This window comes from Haliotis asinina, chromosome 2 (assembly GCF_037392515.1).
Source record: "Haliotis asinina isolate JCU_RB_2024 chromosome 2, JCU_Hal_asi_v2, whole genome shotgun sequence".
Classification (NCBI taxonomy): domain Eukaryota; kingdom Metazoa; phylum Mollusca; class Gastropoda; order Lepetellida; family Haliotidae; genus Haliotis; species Haliotis asinina.
Genome location: NC_090281.1, coordinates 81,982,651 through 82,002,027, shown reverse-complemented (window position 1 = coordinate 82,002,027; position 19,377 = coordinate 81,982,651). Strand labels below are relative to the sequence as shown.

The 19,377-nt window shown below is 39.4% G+C and overlaps 1 protein-coding gene across 1 annotated transcript; it reads right to left on the bottom strand.

Annotated features, from left to right (window-relative positions):
• Window positions 1-2,043: 2,043 nt before the first annotated feature.
• Window positions 2,044-18,530, bottom strand: LOC137272056 (uncharacterized). The gene is made up of 5 exons (XM_067804427.1): window positions 18,461-18,530; window positions 16,897-17,358; window positions 16,178-16,366; window positions 3,517-3,588; window positions 2,044-3,044 (listed from the first exon to the last, which is right to left on the bottom strand). Exons 2-5 carry the CDS (start codon window positions 17,324-17,326, stop codon window positions 2,044-2,046), a joined length of 1,692 nt encoding a protein of 563 aa, XP_067660528.1. The 5' UTR covers window positions 17,327-17,358; window positions 18,461-18,530.
• Between the last annotated feature and the right edge of the window lie 847 nt (window positions 18,531-19,377).

Here is a 19,377-nt window from a genome sequence, read left to right as displayed (position 1 = left end):
TTCTGGTCACCATAACCAAATCAACATTCACTCTGAGATTCTGGTCACCATAACCAAATCAACATTCACTCTGAGATTCTGGTCACTATAACGAAATCAACAATCACTCTGAGTAGTGACAGATGACACTGACAAACTATATGAATAACAACTTCTTATATTCGTCCATAAACTAGGTCACTATTGAACTTCAAAACTTCTAAAATGATTGGAAAATAAGAGAGACAGGTTAATCGCTGATATCGGTCGAGACAGACCCCATTTGGTGTCAGAGACAAATACCCCCGAAACGTATAATATTATTAATAGATCACCGGAAACACGTTGAGACACCAGGTGTCCAGCTCTAGATATGTATAGACTATATGAGTACACAAACATCCACACATTGAATCAAACCATGTGAATTCACACAATAACTTACTGATAAAGGTAACATGAAATCGACGAATAGAGATCATTGAATGTAGCTCCGTTAAGGTCACATAGTACCGGATATATAGCCAGTCATATTGTGAAGAAGTTTCAAATTTAGAAAAGGCAGAGTAGCACATGTTTTGTAACATCGAGGCTGTGTAGTGCTATTTCAGGTTATTTTCAAGTCTTCATCATTAGTCACATAGCTTTGGTAAGTAGATTCTTTATCATCTTAGATGTATCAATAGCTAAAGTAGGCATTGGTATTGCAGGAAACAGTCTCATTGATCGCCTTTTTGAGATACAGAGCACCGTTTAGTAAAGAGCGATTTGGATACTTAGATCCGTAGGGAGAGATGAACGGAAGCAGAAGGAATTGATTTTATTTCCCTTTCAAGCTATTAATTCTGTATCCTTACGTACAGATTCATTATAAATCTGTGGGAAGATATAATGACAAAACTAAATCGTTCAAAATGTTAAAGTGCAATGGTTGGAAACGATTTACCTTTATATTTAGATAAACAACCTCATTGTAATCCGTGAGAAACAGTCACAAAAGTGAATTTTATTGCAGCATCTTAACAAAATAGCATTTCCATTCGTTTTAAAGTGAGTGCATTAACTACATTAAGAAACCAGTGTGAACAAAAGAATCACATTTATAATATTACTTAGGTATTACCTTGACATGAAAATGATTGCAATATCATCGTGACAAATCTTCGATTTTAGTGACACACTGCATTTTGGACAGTCAATTAATCCATCGTACCGCCATGGGCAAAATAAAATATACACCAATGTCTGATGATAAAACTATCTAGAGGGTTTTCCGTGTATTGATTTTGACAATTTCCACTGTGACGAGGTATGCACTTGAATTAGCTCGTACTTTAATACGTTTTTAAACAGTAGGTGGCATCGGCAAGAAGAAAGAGTACGAAGGTAGCAACGAGCAGTGTTATACCTATGGCGCCCATGTTTTGAGCACTCGGTCTGTTGTCAGGGGCACTGGTTTTCTTTCGAATTCTCTTGGATGTTTTTGCTTTGTCGGTTGTTAAATTTATAATTATATTTTCGAGTTTTTCTTTCAATGTTTTGTTTGATAATCCACAGTTGCAGGAACATAGTCTGAGCCGCCTTCGGCTTCGAGCATCTGCAAAAACAGAATAATGTTATACAGTTTAGGTTTGGTTACACGTCCATTACATTCATCATGCAAAGTACAAATAGATACCAAATTCTCACATTATCACGTGACTCTTCCTCTAAAGCTATGTACAAAATTAAACAATTCTTCGCGAAAGTGAGTAGGTAGCTGATGGAGCTGGTTCCTCATGCGGTTATCCATTGCTTTGCCTGTACAAAACTTATTTACTTTCGGGACGTTGTGATATAGTGGACACTGTTCTATGTGGCATAAAACAGCGGGTGAGTCACTATAGTTTTATGCCGCTTTTAGTCATATTCCACCAATGTCACAGCAATGGACTCCAGAAATGGGCTTCACACTCTGTACCCATGTGGGGAATAGAACCTGGGTCTTCGGCGTGATGAGTGAACGCTTTAACCACAAGACTACCCCAACGCAACTCAGGTGAAGCAAAACACACATTGTAACGATTACATACCCACGGTTGTGCTGACTGCTGAAATGTTGGCTCCAGTTGTTGCCATTGTGTCAAGAGCCGCTGTTGTAGCCGTGCCACTGTGGGGCTGAGTCCGTGTGTTGTCTGTGTCTGGAGCACTGGTTGTGTCTGTAGCACTGCCTGTGTCCTGTGTACTGGTTGTGTCTGGAGTACTGGTTGTGTCTGAAATAATGGCTGTGTCTGGAGTACTGGTTGTGTCTTGAATACCGGTTGTGTGTGGAGTACTGGTTATGTTTTGAATAGCGGTTGTGTGTGGAGTACTGGTTGCCATCGGAATACTTGCTGTGTTTAGAGTACTGTTTGTGTCGAGAGTACTGTTTGTGTCTGGAGTACTGGTTGTGTCTTGAATACTGGTTGTGTCTGGAGTACTGGTTGTGTCTGGAATACTGGTTGTGTCGAGAGTACTGATTGTCATCGGAATACTGGCTGTGTTTAGAGTACTGTTTGTGTCGAGAGTACTGTTTGTGTCTGGAGTATTGGTTGTGTCTGGAGTACTTGTGTCTGGAATACTGGTTGTGACTGGAGTACTGGTTGTGACTGGAGTACTGGTTGTGTCTTGTGCGATGGTTGTGTCTGAAGTGCTGGTTGTGTCTGGAGTACTGGTTGTGTCTGGAATACTGGTTGTGACTGGAGTGCTGGTTGTGTCTGGAGTACTGGTTGTGTCTGGAATACCGGTTGTGACTGGAGTACTGTTTGTGTGTGGAATACTGGTTGTGTCTGGAGTATTTGTGTCTGGAATACTGGTTGTGACTAGAGTACTGTTTGTGTCTGGAGTACTGGTTGTGTCTGGAGTACGGGTTGTGTCTGGAGTACTGGTTGTGTCTTGTGCACTGGTTGTGTCTGAAGTACTAGTCCCGCCTCGACTACTGGTTGTTTCCAGAGTATTGGCTGTGTCAAGGGATGTGATTGTTTCCGGAGTGTAAGTTGTATCGTGGAAAGTGTTTTTGGAGGTCGTGGTTGTGTCCGGTGTAGTAGCTGCAGGAGAGACGAAGACTTTTAACACATTATAACATTTAAGAGAATGCCTAATTACGCACGAGGTACGCCATACATCACATGCACAGCGAAAATCGGAACATCACACAATGGCTCCATAGTTGGCTTTCGAAAACATTTAAAACGATAAGCAATCACCGGGCATCAGACTTTTGTTGTATAATTCAGCAATATTCCAGCTACTTGAAGATGGTATCCGAGTCAGTCAGACGTCATGCGCACCAGTCTGCGCAATTGACATACGTCGTCATGCGTCAATCAGGTTTGAGAGCCTGATTACCTGATCACTGTCGCATCGGATAACGTTTACATTTTTTGCTCCTTTCGGTAATAATGACGACGCATCAAAGCGACAATGGCAATTCTTGGATTCCATAATTTTGCCTGCGCGTCAAATGGAATCATTTGGGGCAAATAATCAAGACTAATATTCTCTGGCGTCGCTCATTACCTTCACCTCCTATGCAACAAGAGACGCCATTTTGGCTTCCATCGGAACTGGTGACACTGTCATCATACTCGCCTGGAATAGATTAAACAATTGTTTGTTAGAAGGTGTTTTATCGGCCAAGACATCATGAAGTAACATTGTACTGATCATGGGAAAAGAAACTTCCGTCTGCAACAAAACCCTCAATCACAAACTGCCTATATTGCGTGGTTGAATGTTGAAACAGACCTGTGGATGATTATTAAATCATTTTGTAAAGAAAACCCAACAACAAATAAAGCGGTGTCCAACAAAAACATGATTTAAATGTTGTTCCCCTACCAGTAACTTTTACTGTAGATATGCCAATAGGCCAACTGTAACGGAACATTTGTTTGTTGCCTTGTTGTTCCTTAGGCCCAGCAAGTAAAATGAGGAAACCCAGACAAACGAAGAAGGCATTAAACGTGTTCACAATTACAGTGATGAGCTGTTTGGCGTTTACCTGTGGCGAAATGTCATATCATGGTACCGACCTTCAAAACATTTCTTGACGTAGAAAGGAGACGCAGATTCATTGCCCAGTCTAATTTGGTGCTCAGCTGCATACAATGTACAGGTCGAATCAAAAGTCACGCCCCAGCACTCCTTGGAATTGTCTGTATAGGTCAAACACTCATTCTTGCACAGTTCAGTGCTAGTGATATCTTCCATATTTACGACTCTCCGTGCAATGTCTTTCAAAGGATTCCGCATGTGTGGGTTAAATATGCAGTCACCTCCAGAAAAAAACCAGGAAATCAAATGTAGGGTGAAGTTGCATTTATTACACGCAAACTGTGATCTATAACGTTCGTAGTTTGCTTCTGGGAAAGACAGCCACTAATCGTAGTGATGTTCAGTTATGTGATGCTCAATCGGCCGCTATTGTCAATTTCAGACATACGCAAATCAACAGATTTCGTTGAAAACATTGACAGATTAATTAATACTTTTTGTTAGAATGTATTTATGTACATTGTTACGAGTATGTATTTTCAGTATATTTTTGTTATTAATTCAGTAATAATTATTATTGGGTCACAATGTTTAGTGTTTTGAATAGTAAATATTATGGGTCACATTTCGTTTTAATATCTGGTCAACACTTTTAGCATTCTGGCATTCCGGAATTTATCTGTTCCTAGTTTTCGATGTTCAGTTCCGGGATACTGTTTGTGCCCGAACTTTCGGGAAATGACTTAGGAAATATATTTAAGGGCTGGTTGCCGTGCAGAGGGTGACACTCACACTCACATTCATTCATATTTGCTGGATCTCTGCCACGCGTGATAATAAAAAAATCTTGTCAACGCCTGAATCTACATTATCTGCTGTCCCACCGATCGCTGTGTTTACATTTTGCCATATCTGTTCCCTCTCACACCAAGACTTTGGTGAGTTTGCTATATTGTATTTTGTGACCCATTGACTTAGATTTTGTCTCTCTTGAAATGTACCTGAAATCTGCATTGTTATATTGACCTGTGACTTTGTATATCTTGCTCTCGTCGTATAACACTATAGAATTTGAACGTAAACAGCTTGTCTTTGTTCTGTTTTGCTGGTTTACAAGGGGATTTCTTAAATTGTTGTCACGGTAAATTTATTAACCGTAACATCATATACTTGACAAATTTATACATGTCAATAATATATTAATAACCGTATGAGGCTACCATTCCTCAACTCATAGTATAATACTCAACAAAGCCATTCCAAATAAGGCTAAGGATACAGAAAAGAGACCTTGAAAACTTTCCAGTAATTAATCACTTGAGATATTTCGGCATTGTTGAAGAAACAGAATCTAGACACTAAAGGACTCGTGATTTTAAGTTGTTTTCACACACTGTTCATTGGTGAGAAAATGGATGTCAAGTGTTTTTGCCTCTTTGATTTCAGGAATAAAATAGTACAGTTGCAATCCAGACAATCCAGCATATTTGCAAGACAAACGGGCACTCCTGGAAAATTGTTTATCTTACGTCTTGCATACAAAAACTAAACAAAGAGAACTAATGTGTTTCGTTACCTTCCGTTACCTCGCAGAATGCCATATGTTCTTGGTCACATTTCGCTGTTCTCCAGGCAAAACTAGAGGGTTGCCTGACAATCTTTACGCACTTATCACTTTCCGCGTTTAAAGGTTCCCCGGAGTGCCAGTCATTCCATGTTCCCAAGGGTACACTGTCCATGGCCCAACTGTGTCCAGACAACGTGGATGAGCCTGTGTAGTGGAGACCTATCCAGCTGTCCTGACTGAAGGCAAAGTCAAGAATTAAGCACTAATCAACGCTGTTATCTATGTCCTTACAAGAGATCTGAAGATGTTTTCCACCAGGAACAGCAAATTGAATCTTGGTGACGAATGGAATGACCATATATCTGAATCAACCACTCCCAATTTTTTCAAGTTCTAGGATTTCAAATTCAAATTATATTCAGTCACCGGATCCACCATTTCACATACTCAGATATCTTAGGTTCCCTGTCGTGTTACAACTACAGACCCGTGTCAGTTATATTCGAACACTTCACGTAATTTCCATAGACTTACATTTTAATTTAGCGTAGCATAAATATTTTTCATGTTCGTAAGATCACATTTGGCACATTTGTGAGGAATCATCTTACCTACAATCACATAATTTATGTCTAATCTTCCTTTGCTTATTTATCGAATGGCAACAAGTTAATCAACACATGTGCAGTGCCGAGGACCCCTTTAACATGGCGACCTATGGAATAGTGCATTGCGGTGTCATCAGTTAAATATTAATTTTTTTTATTAAGAGCAGAAATGATTTTACATTTGCCTGTCAAATTGCACAAAGACCCATTTTATGCCACCCTATCCTATCCCATTTGTGCTACACTGAAATAATATTTAAGTCTATGTGAATTATGTCACGTGTCTTAATATATCTGACACGAGTCTGTATGTGGTCAGATTTGTATTCGCGTTCCTGACCTGGCGCCCATTCATGAAGATATCATTGCTCCTCAGCAACCTATGTTTTCGTCAGAGGGGAGACAAAAGAGGCGGGTCAGACTCGCTGACACGGTTGAAAGACAAGACGTCATCCTAGCCCGATTGCGTTGATCGAAGCATATGATGTCCATCACTGGATTGCTTGGTCCATATTTACAGACCTTCAAGGACTGGAATATTGCTTAACAACAAATAAACAAAAAATAAACAAACCTGAGCCCGTATTCTCGAAACGTTCGTAGCCCTAAGAATTCTTAACTTTGATCGTAGCCAATGTGTTAAGAATGGGCTTAAGAAGTTCGTAGGGCTACGAATGTTTCGAGAATAGCTAGCCTGAGCAGATGACTGCCATTAACATTCCCCCAGAAATTACATGCCACATGTTTTGTGTCTAAGGTTTTAAGTAGACTGTAAAATCAAATCTGCGATAAATGTTTTCTCATGCAAACTTAATACCTTATAAATGTTTTCTAATGCAAATTTGATGTTTCATAAATGTTTTCCTATGCGTTGTTAATGTGAAATCAATACGGTTGGATACTTGGAAGAGAAAATACCATCCGTTTAAAGCCACAGGAAATCTTTGTTCTGTTTGATTCTGATTGCATGATAACCTGTTCATTATAACTCTTGAACCTCACAATCTTTTAAAAACCATATCTTGAGGGAATATTCAGTCTTGATACTCTGCTGAAATATACTCATTTTCGCGTAAAAGGCATAAAAATGTGAAAATTACATAAAGGAATAACAGAAATAAATGACGACTGCGGAGGCACTAAACATTCTTACCCTATCTGTAGTGATTTTTAGATCTCTTCCCTCATCCATACTGACAATGACCTCTGCATATATAGTCTGGTTCATAATTATTGAGAATTTTTCTTCTTACTTTGAGCTATCCTAACACCTCAACTGATTCACTGATACTTAAAACTAAGTAATGGTATAAGGGAGGTAACTCATCTTGGCCTATTGAGTATAGTACAATTAGAGTTACCTCCCCTGAATTTGTAGCAGACGTCATTTTCCTCAGCACTGTCAACAATGTCTGCTGAAGATAAAAGAAGGTTGATTTTTGAGTTGTGTAATCAAGGAATTGATGATGTAAATACATTGGCAGAGAGAACAGGAACTCCTCTTTCTACTGTGTATAGGATTTGGAAGAATTTTAAAGAGGGAAAGGATTTTGGGCACCAGAAAGGAGCAGGGAGACCCAGATAATTGGACTTCTCAGATCGCGTCCGGCTGGGAATTTTAGCGTCTAAAAAGCAAAGGGCAAGCATCTCCAACATCAGGTATGAAATAATAGAAAGGGGATCAACAGTTGTATCAAAATCTACAGTTAGAAGAAATTTGATTGATCTTGGATGGGAGAAAAAGACTGGAATTCCTTCTCCTCTCATGAAACAAGAACATAAAGACAGGCGTGTTGAGTGGTGTTTGGCACATGAAAACTTTGACTGGGAAAATGTGATTTTTACTGATGAAAGCTCAATATGGGTATATCCCAATAATGTGAAAATATGGACAAAGTCTGCGTCAGCACCGTTGTATCGACGACCTAAATACAGCCCAAAGTTTCATGTATGGGGAGGGATATCCTTATTAGGAACGACCCCGCTGTGTGTGTTTGAGGGAAATCTGACAAGTCAACGCTACACTAACATATTAGATAATTTTCTCCTTCCAAGAGCACATGTGTTTTATGGAAATGACTGGATTTTGCAGCAACATAATGTTCCTAAACACACCGCAAAACATGCCAAGCAGTGGTTTCAGGAGAAAAATGTGACTGCATTACCATTTCCTGCATATAGTCCTGACTTAAATCCCATTGAGAACATTTGGGGGATGATGAAGGAATGTGTGAATCAAAAGGGGTTGACAAAAATTGAAGACATGAAGAGAGAAGTGGTCCGATACTGGGACAGCATAACTCACGAAACACTAACCTCTCTGATAGGAAGTATGCCTACCCGTCTTAGACTGTGCCGTGAAGCTCAAGGAGACTTGATAAAATATTATATTGTTACCTACACAACATGAAAAGGTCAGTTCACTTTCACAATACATTCAATTTTATCTGATTTGTTCTCGTTTAATAATATGAAATGCTTTAGCTATTCTCAATAATTTTGAACCATACTGTATTTGCATAAACTTTAGGCCCCAACTGCATTACATAGGAAAGGACACAGACGCGTCTGTTTCAGCAATACAGTTGTTAATGACGACTGCTTACTTTTACTTGGTTACCAATGGATAGTAGTCTAAGAGTAAGTGAGTAAGTGAGTTTAGTTTTACGCCGCACCGGGCAGTATTACAGCTGTATGGCGGAGGTCTGTAAATAATCGAGTCTGACCAGACAATCCAGTGATCAGCAGCATGAGCATCGACCTGCGCAATTGGAAACAAGTGACATGTGTCAACCAAGTCAGAGAGTTTGACCACCCGATTCCGTTAGTCGCCTGTTACGACAAGCATAGTTGCCTTTTATGGCAAGGCCTATTCTACCCCGGACCTTGACGGGTCAGTACTCTAAGACCATTCGAATTTAGTAATATTTTTTAACTCACATTCGACGTTTCCATTTATCAGTTTTGCTGTAAATCCTGTCCAGAGCTTTCGCCTTGACCTTGGTCCTGACCTCCAAGAGGTGCATGTTTTTGGAGGAACAGAATTGCAGAGAATCATTCCATGTACGGCGTTCACTGAACAGCATGATTGTGGTCATCTGTCTCTGGCCGGATGTTACTGTAATTGAATTATGAGAGGGACTATATTCATCTGGTGCTACACCAGTACACAGAAGATACCCGGTCACACCCGCATATCGTGAAAACATGTTCAGGAAAGCATCACTGTTTCTTGTGTAGGTCAAACATGTTGCCATGTATTTTTTTATAAACTCCCAAAATGGAAAAAGGGGCCAGTTGACAGACTTGGTTTTGCCTGTGAACATGTACCAAATAGTTTTATGGACATAAATGTGTTCCTGTTTAAGGACCAAGGTCATAATGCCGAAAGAAGCACGTGTTCTTGAGTCAAATTATTTCTGAATTAAAATTTCATTTTGCAGATTAGATCATTTGATACCCTTTTAACTGATGTCATCTTAATTTCCTCAAAACTATGGCTGTTAAATACATTTCACGCATAAAATGCTGTTTAAACACTGAATACGGATGTGAAAATTTTGAATATTTCTTGTCCACCCTTCCTCTTTTGTACAGTCGATAAAAAGCTGTAAAATCTCCCCGAATCCCAAAGACTTTAAATATGGCTGAAAATTTGCAACAACCTGTTTAGTTTTAAGAGATACGTGGCTGATCAAAGTGAAATGTCCAGAAAATAACATGGAAGGTTAGGATCAAATGCTACACTTTTTTCTCGTTTTGTTTAAATTTAATTCAAGGTTTGATTTGTTCAAATACATTATCAGAAAACAAAACAGACACCATTTGTCTTAATGATTCTCTAAAATATCGATTTGGTTAATTAAAGTATCAGAAAACAAAACAGTAACTTCCACTGAAAAAGAAAGAACACTTTGAATAAGTCTGGGAATAAGTGAAATTCAATACATTAATAGAAAATGAGAACAGAAACTTAGAACACAGCTGTGTCGTACCCCTGGCCCTCCTGTTTAGTAACTCGGCTCCTCCTAAAGTTGTGTTAGTATTGTAATCTTACAAAGGTAATTTTGTTATAGCTAACACATTGATTTAGCTATTTCTATGGTACATAGTTTAGTGCTGTCATAAGTGTCGCTTTATCAGGACAGGCAGGGACCCATTCATCTAATTTTCATGCCTGTTTTGTCTATTTTCATTTCATCGATCTATTTTTCATGCTTTAAACTTTGCTAAACCTCTGCTAGTTTTACAGAACCTGCCTTCAGCCAAACAATAAAAAATAGAATGAAAATAAATAAATCTAAATCTAAATAAAAATAAAATAAGTCTTCCAGCAAATTAACTTAATATTATTAGTGGTTTCGATTTTCCTATTTGTCCATTTTCGGCTATTAAAGTAACTTGGTCAAAGGTTAAACGTAAGGGTTATTTTACCGAATGAGTGATTTATATCAGTGATGTCGGGTATCTGATCGCAATGTTTGACTTCAAATGTCAGAATACTGTGTGCAGTTTTAAATCAATATTTACAACTTGAAGTAAACACGTGTTACTCCGGAGCATTGTATACACCAGCTAGTATCGATTAATGAAGTACATTTGGCTGTATCTTCGTTCACTATCATTGTCCTCAGGCAAAACATCAAAGTTTCAACAAATATGCTTTCATTTCTTATTCACAGTTGTACAGCACGTGGAAACAGTGAAGCGCTGACAACTGCTACACGGACAACTGCTACCCGGATAACTGCTACCCGGACAATTGCCACCCGGACAACTGCTACCCGGACAATTGCCACAGGAAATTACCAGCTCGGACAATTGCTACCTTGGACAATTGCCACCCCGAATTTTATGTAATATTATTTGGGAAAATGAATACAGGTTGTCCATAAACACAACTTTAGATGATAATAAAGGGAATGTTTTTGGGATCTATTTATGTTCTGACTTTGATCAACTGTTAACCTTGAAGTAATTATGCGTTTGATAAAAATCTTGACTTTGATGAAATCATAGCGTTCATGAAAACTAAGCATGATTTGATTGTGAAAAATCAAATTTGTTAACACATAAGTTGCTAAAATTTGAGAGAATGTAGAAACTCAAGTAAGAAAACGTAAGATTAAAGTGTTGAGAACCTCAAGTGTTTAGAAAATCAATTTGTTTGAACTTGGGTGCTACTGTCTTAAATTTACATATTTAGATTCATGTTTTGAGAAAGAGAGCACACAGTGTTTGCTCAGAAAAAACGGTACAAATCTAGAGGTTTCATAATTTTCTTCAGCGTGAAATCCACTTAGTAGTGACCTAGTAGTGATTTCAGCACAGTAAACTTCAGTGCATAAAATGGCCAGGATTCTACATCCACCTCACTTCACCACGGACAAACAAGTACAGTATGTAAACTCGGAGAGAGATGTTAAGTAGCTTCATGTCAAAGGGTTTCGGTGTGTGAGACATGAGAGCCTTGGAACCATGATCATCCCGAATAAATACAAGCTGATTGGAGACACCTTTCTTCAGTTTGACGGAACACTTAAAACGCATTGGCCAATGAACAGAAAGGGATTTGGAAAGAAAACAGAGTTTATTATTCTGTTAGGAACATTTGAAGATACACACACCATGTGTACCATTCTGATCTGGTCTGTTTGTTTTGCACTCTCTCCAAGCAGGCGTTGTGCAGTTAAAGTTTATCGATAGTGTATGCACCGTTTGCCCCGCGTTGTGTCATTCCGAACATGTTATTAAGGACGTCTATTCCGAACACAGTTATACCGAGCTGTCAACAAGTCAGGGCACGGGCAAACTGTAGCGCAAATAGGGTTGCGCAACAGTAGGAAAATGACCAGTTAAGTGGAAAAAATAAACAGAAATTAACAAGATACAATATTGCCTAATTTTACCATGAACCATTTGCAGTTTATTTATCTTATCTGTCGTCGCTATTATGTTTTCTACATAAAAACATTTCTGGCGTAGTGGGCGAATGAAACAGGGTAGGTGGCACCGCAAGTATTCCATATAGCAAGTATTCCTTACTCAACAAGTATAATTATTTAGATTTAACTAATCTGTTCCTTCACCCCGTTGAACCGGAAGATGGTGGGGGAATTGAGGGGAAGAACGACTTGATATACCACGAGTGGCACTTATAATGTTGAATAAAATACATTCCACGTGAGTAAGTGTTAAATATGGTATAGGAAATATGAGAGTACAAACCGGCGAGGAAATGGAGGTGTGCCTTTGAAGGTGGCGATATTTTATTTTGACATGAATAATATTTTTCGAACCGAAGCGAGGGAAGTCCGTTACCAACGCTTTGTTCGCGTTACGTTACCAACGCTTTGTTCGCGTACAAGAAGACCATGCATTTTCACTCTGCTACGCAACCCTACTTGCGCTACCGCTTGTCTGTGGTCAGCATGCCGAACTAAAATTGGTGGTCCCTTTGAGTTTGTTATAAGCGTAGTTTAGAGTATATGATAACCACGTATATGTAGATACAATCATATCCTTGCTTGGAACATATATAACTAGCTAACACGTGGAATTATGGACAGAGTGTCGGCATCACACCGAAACCTGCCTCTTCCTGTACTCCATAAACAGTAGCATCATATGGGCTTCATAGTTTACACGTATTACTTGATCATATCACAGAGAACAGTTGGGACGACTGGAATCAATACTATATAGATTCGAAAAGCCCTAAAACCTTCACAGCTTGCAAGTGAAAACGATAACGGTTCAACTATGTCAAATCTTTTGACCATTCTGTCCATTTGCATGAAGACCCATGGGTAAGCAATGCCGGAAGAAGGGTTAAGTCCTGGACTTAAATAATATGCATTTTAAATTTCATGAAGAAGCAGCAGTTTCTAATGCACCAGTTGTGCCAACCATCGGTTGATGTGCTTCTATACGAGCCAGAATCTGACCTAGCAGTGAAAACGGCCAATGTTATGGCCTCCCCTGTTTCATATTTAGATCAACCCATTGTTATTCAGTATCAACTGATAATGCAAAGTTTACTAAGATTTCAAATACTGTCAATCAACTCTGGATGAAACGTTACTTGGTCATGGAAAGGTTATACTTAAAAATCCCGATTCGATTCAGGTACATATGTTCTGAGATGATGATAATTATCTGGTTTTAAAACATGAAATAAATATTTGACGCAACAGCATCCGTCTGGCATCACCGATACCCTTAGAGTATATATTAACTAAGTTTACTAAAAGACTTACTCACTAGACAATTTGAAGTTCAGTTACATCTGAAATTCATGGTCTACGTTGAAACAATCGAAGTCAGCCGTAGCATACGGGTACAAACACAGATAAAGATGGTCACTATAAAGGTTATCTAATATTTAATGATTTATTCGTAAAACAAAACTGTTCAATTAGAAACAGAAACAAACGGGATCCCACCATTATAATCAAAACAATGCAATAAAAATTGTGTAATGTGTTTTTCAGTTGAAAGCAATAAATAATAATGTATCTTACCCGCCAGTGTACCCAACATGCTGACCAGTCCGATTACACCCATGGCCCTTATGAACGTCTTCAATATACGAGTGTTAGCACGGTATGGACATCCAGTAATGCCTGGGCTGGATAAATGTCCTTGATAAACTCAGTGGTCTAATCCAGTACGTTAATACAGCAACAATATCACAGTCTGCCTGGAAAATGAACCGCCTCAATGATACAACGTCTAATCAGAGTGTGGAACGTTGAGGGTGGATTCTCCCTAGTGTATCAAAGTAAATATATGTAATACGGGTAATTCTGGCTAGTCCGTCCGGCGCTTTAAGATAAAGCATGTCTGTGCTTACAAATAAATAGCCAATAGACGCATTGTAACAGTGGCATACAAGCTATGACGTTGTATTTTGCCTAATTGACCATAATTAACTCGATAATGAGCACTGAAATCAAATGCATTTTAAAAGATCCTTGTACGATGTGTGTTTATTCGATACTTGACAAAAGATGAATAAATATTTGTTGGTATACATAGGAAACCATAATTGTAGCCGCACGTTTCAAACTGTTGAGTAGGAAAGAACTGTATTGTCTCGCAGCGGAGACCTTCTTGCAATGGTTTGTGTCAGCACAAATTGGTGAATCCTGTCAAAAGGTGGTCTTTATGTTAGATGATACGCACAGAGATTCAGACAGGTATCCACACCACTATATGAACTTTAATTATCCAATAATTCAATCTCCCTTAATCAGTTCCACCTGAACAACACTACACAACTATTGCTCAAATGTTGTTTTATCAGCATTAAAGGCCTCAGCAACAAAAATATGCGAAAACATCCTTTGGGGAAATGATGACAGATGTGTATTAAATGTTTCTGAATTAGTAACCCTAAGTTTTCAAAAGATTTGGTTTGGAATAACTCCATATGTCCCCGTTGTTTACGTGAATACCAGACTAGCGTTCACATGCGTGCACCTGGTATCATCTTTGACTAACCGTGTGATTCGTAGCCACATGCGCTTGGTACGTCGGTTCCGTGCTTGAATACCACGCTGAATAAACCGTCCAAAGTGGAATGTAGCGCCAAATGATATTGACAAACTTTATAGATAACAAAGTTTCAACTTATCAATAAAGGGAAAGACTTTCGTATCCCCTCGAAATTTCAACATTGAGAAGAACGTTCGTAGGGTGTCGTTTTTTTAAGCTGGATAAGTGTTTCAGTATGTTAAGATAAAATTAAAGAAACATGTTAAAAAACCCTTGTTATCAGATGAGGAATATGTATTCTGGTGATGTGATTTGACTAGAATGAAATTTAAGAAGGGGATACGGGTGGAAGTCTTACCCAATAAAACATGTCAATATTGTATTTCCCAACCTCCAGTTCCACTTAAAGAAGTTAGTCATTGAAATATAAAAGATAAAGGTCAGTCTCTAGTGTAGCTCGAGGCGGATCCCACGGGGTGTCGAGGGCAAACAGCTCTGAAAAGTACATCAATGGATCACTGGAAATGAGTAATGAAACCCGGTATTCTGTTCTACCCGTAGCTGTGTACGTGTACAGAAATAGCCATACATTGCAAAACACCTATCACAATTTAAACACTAATTTAATGAGCAAGTGTACGTGATATCGATGCGTGGAGCTCACTGAAACAGGGAGACTCTTTCATGCTGTAGATTATTCCTGATTGAAAGTAGGCCAGTTTAGGTCACACATATCCGATACATGGTCTATCATAATATGAAGTAAGTTCGATATATATATATATTTTGTTTTAAAAAAAACCCCTTTCTCCTTCAAAAGGAAAGAGTAGAACATGCTTTGTAATATCGAGGCTGTATAACGTTATTTCGTTTTTCTTTTTCACATCTTCATCATTAGTCGCATGTCCTTGGTAAATATACGTTCTTTATCCCCTTGGATACATCAATAGCCAAGGTAGGCATTGATAATGCATGCAATCGTAGTACTGGCCGTCTCTCCCGTTTAATGAGTGATGTAGAACACCATTTAGTGAAGAACGATTTGGATATTTGCCCTTAGGAAACAACAAAAAGCTTTTGATACAGAGGGTCTTAGGAAGAGATGAACGAAAACAGAAGGAATTGATTTTATTTCCTCTTCAAGCTCTTAATATCGTATCCTTACATACAGATTCATTACAAATCTGTAAGAAAATGTACGAGGAATCACAGTCTTTTTCGTGTCTCTCCTTGACTCGGAACATTGCAACATTGTCTTGACACGTCTTCGGTAGTAACGCTTTTGCTTTTTGATCAGACAATTGATAGATCGTACGGCCAAGGGTAAAATAAAATATACACCAATGTTTGATGATAAAACTGTCTAGAGAGTTTTCCGTGTATTGACATTTGACATTTCCGCTGTGCCGAGGTAAGCACTTGTACTAGCTCGTACTTTAATACGTTTTTAAACAGTAACTGGCATCGGCAAGAAGAAAGAGTACGCCGGTAGCCACGAGCAGTGTTATACCCATGGCGCCGATGTTTTGAGCACTCGGTCTGTTGTCAGGGGCACTAGTTTTCTTTCGAATTCTCTTGGATAGTTTTGCTTTGTCTATAGTCAAATCTAAAATTATTTTGGCGATTCTTTCCCTCAAAGTTTTGTTTGATAATCCACAATAGCAGGAACATAGGGTGAACCGCCTCCGACCTCTCGCATCTGCAATACAGAATAATGTTATTAAGTGAAAGTTTGGTCAAATATGTAAAACATTTGTCATGTCTATAACGAACAGATACGAAACTTAAGACTATTTGCCCAAACCGTATATACATCAATGAACAATTCTTTACGAAAGTTGATGGTGGACATGATACATTCAAATGTGATGCATCAGCGACCAAAGATATTTGCATTTCAGCTTTTGGCTGACACCCGGTACCATGGATGTGCGTCCATGATAGGGTCGGAGTGCTTAAGTTTGATGGTGTCCTTTCTGGAGAAAAAAAAGGAGAATTAGCATCCTTTGCTAGACTTGCGGGAGCTGCAATACAGAAATTGTACAACCGCCTCACTCTGGTGAGTGAAGTGAGGAAGTAGCTGGGGTGGATCGTAAAGTTCGATGCGGTTAACCATTGTTTTTCCTGTACAAATTTGATTTACTTTTGGGACGTCGAGATATTATAGATGGAATAATGTAGGCGGTGACGTAAAACAACATGCGCTCACACACTGTAACGATAACATACCCATGATTGTGTTGACTACTGACGTGTTAGCTGCTGCTGTTGCCGTTGTGTCTGGAGAAGCTGTTATAGCCGTGCCACTGTGGAGCTGAGTCGGTGTATTGTCTGGGTCTGGAGAAGCTGTTATAGCCGTGCCATTGTGGAGCTGAGTCGGTGTATTGTCTGGGTCTGGAGAAGCTGTTATAGCCGTGCCATTGTGGAGCTGAGTCGGTGTATTGTCAGGATCTGGAGAAGCTGTTATAGCCGTGCCACCGTGAAGATGAGTCGGTGTATTGTCTGGGTCTGGAGAAGCTGTTATAGCCGTGCCACTGTGCAGCTGAGTCGGTGTATTGTCTGGGTCTGGAGATGTTGTTGTGTCTGGAAGATTGTCTGTGTCTGGAATAGTGGTTGTGTCCTGAGTTCTAGTCGTGTCTGTAGTACTGGCCGTGTCCATAGCATTCGTCGAGTCCCGATTACTGGTTGTCTCTGCGGCATTGGCCAAGTCTTGAGTATTGGTTATGTCCCGAGTACTGGATGTGTCTGTAGTACTGGCAGGGTACTGAGTATTGGTTGTGTCTCGAGTATTGCCTGTGTCTGTAGTACTGACCGAATCTTGAGTATTGGTTGTGTCTGTATTTCTGACTGTGTATTGAGTATTGGTTGTGTCTGTAGTTCTGGCCGTGTACGGAGTATTGACAGTTTCCTGGGATCTGACTGTGTCTGTAGTACTGACCGAGCTTCCAGTATTAGTTGTCTGCGGACCATTGGTTGTGTTAAGGATAAGAATTGTTTCTGGAGTAGTGGTTGTTACTGAGGAAGTGGTTGTGTCAAGGATAGTGGTTGTGTCTGGATTAGTATTTGTATAAGAGGTCGTGATTGCGTCCGGTGTAGCAGCTGCAGGAGAGACGTAGACTTTTAACTAATCTTAAAGTATTTACAGATAACGCGTACAAAGTACGCCAGCACAGCGAAAATCGGAATCGCCCTTTTCGCAATCACCTGATATAAGATTTTTGTTGTATAATGCTGAACTCAGCAATATTCCAGCTATATGAAGGCGGTAACCGACTAGGAGGTGACATCATGCACATCGGTCCACGCAAAGAGCACACGGTAACATGTGACAGTGAGGTGGGCGAGCATTATCTCCAGATTCAGTTAGTCGTCCCTACCCACAAGAATGGGTTGCTCAAGATCAAGAATATAGGCTGGATCTTCACGGGATAGTATGTACAGTGACTTACGTCAGACTGACTGACTGGCGGTACGTTCGTAATTTGTACCACTATTTTGTATGGTATACCAGAAAGAACATTGCAGCGTTATCGCCCTTAGAAATACAATAATTAACCAAAGTGCGCCAATATGGCCACGTGACGTAGGCGGACTTTGACAAGTGTCGCATTCTCGCCCTTTAGTCGAATGAAAAAAGTGCGACAATGCTACAATGTGCGACAAGGCTACAATGCGTGACAATACTACAAAATTTCTAATATGTTACTATTGTGACATCGTTCAATTGTCGCACTTTGACTCTACTGGTTACTGGACCTTAATCTGCGGCGAAATTAGTTGGTGTAATACCTACCCTCAAAACATTTCTTGACGTAGACAGGTGATGTAGACACGTCGCCCTGTTGAAGTTGCTGTACGCCCACATACAAAGTACAGTTCGAATCGAAGGTTACGCCCCAGCACTCCATGGAATCGTATGTGTAATTCAAACACTCTTGCTTGCACAGTTCCACGCTAGTGATATCTTGATTATGGACGACTCGCCATTCGTTGTCATTAACAGGAATGCTCATCTGTTTGTCATACTGAAATATGCACTCACCTGCAGGAATAATGGGAAATTAAATATTTGTCTACAATGCTTAGCCATAAGCGAGTCATCGTTAGTGAAATTCCCATCGACTTGCATGTGAAGTAACCCTTGCAAGAATAATTTTCATAAATTTAGTTTCGATCGAATTGCATTCAATACTTGCTGGGAAGTATCTGCCAGCTGGGAAATCATCGCAGTCACATAGACATGATTTCCATTCAATTTTCTGATGATTACTACGAAAACTGAACTTATTTAAACAACATATATTACACATACCAATCAGGTTTAGCATAGTTGTCATTGGGACAGATTATAATCAGCTTGTACTCATGGTGCTTAATCATGTGCTTTTCGATGACGGAAAGATGACAGAAAATTATGTACACGAAGCTGAAGGTGATTTCTAAGATGTTTGCAAAATATCAAAATACAAAGACTTTTACTCAATTTATGAAATTTTTCTTGTAACGTTTAACTAACATGTAAGTCAATGGAAATGTCACTAAGATGTGATTCACTTATGGCTACTGTATTTATATACATGTAACCTTTCACAGGTGTTCTATACATTATTGGACGGTGGAGTAGCCTATTTGTTAAAGCGTTCTGGCGAACGAGACGACACCAAGCCGAAGGCACGGGTTCGATTCCCCACAAGGTTCAATTTGGAGATA

Coding starts and splice junctions, on each gene's coding strand:
- LOC137272056 (XM_067804427.1), bottom strand. CDS start 17,326: ATGGACACGGCCAGTACTACAGACACGACTAGAACTCAGGACACAACC. Junction 3,589..16,177: donor TCAAAACATCGGCGCCATGG/GTATAACACTGC, acceptor AATCTATTCCAG/GCGAGTATGATGACAGTGTC. Junction 3,045..3,516: donor TTGTTGCATAGGAGGTGAAG/GTAATGAGCGAC, acceptor TCTCTCCTGCAG/CTACTACACCGGACACAACC.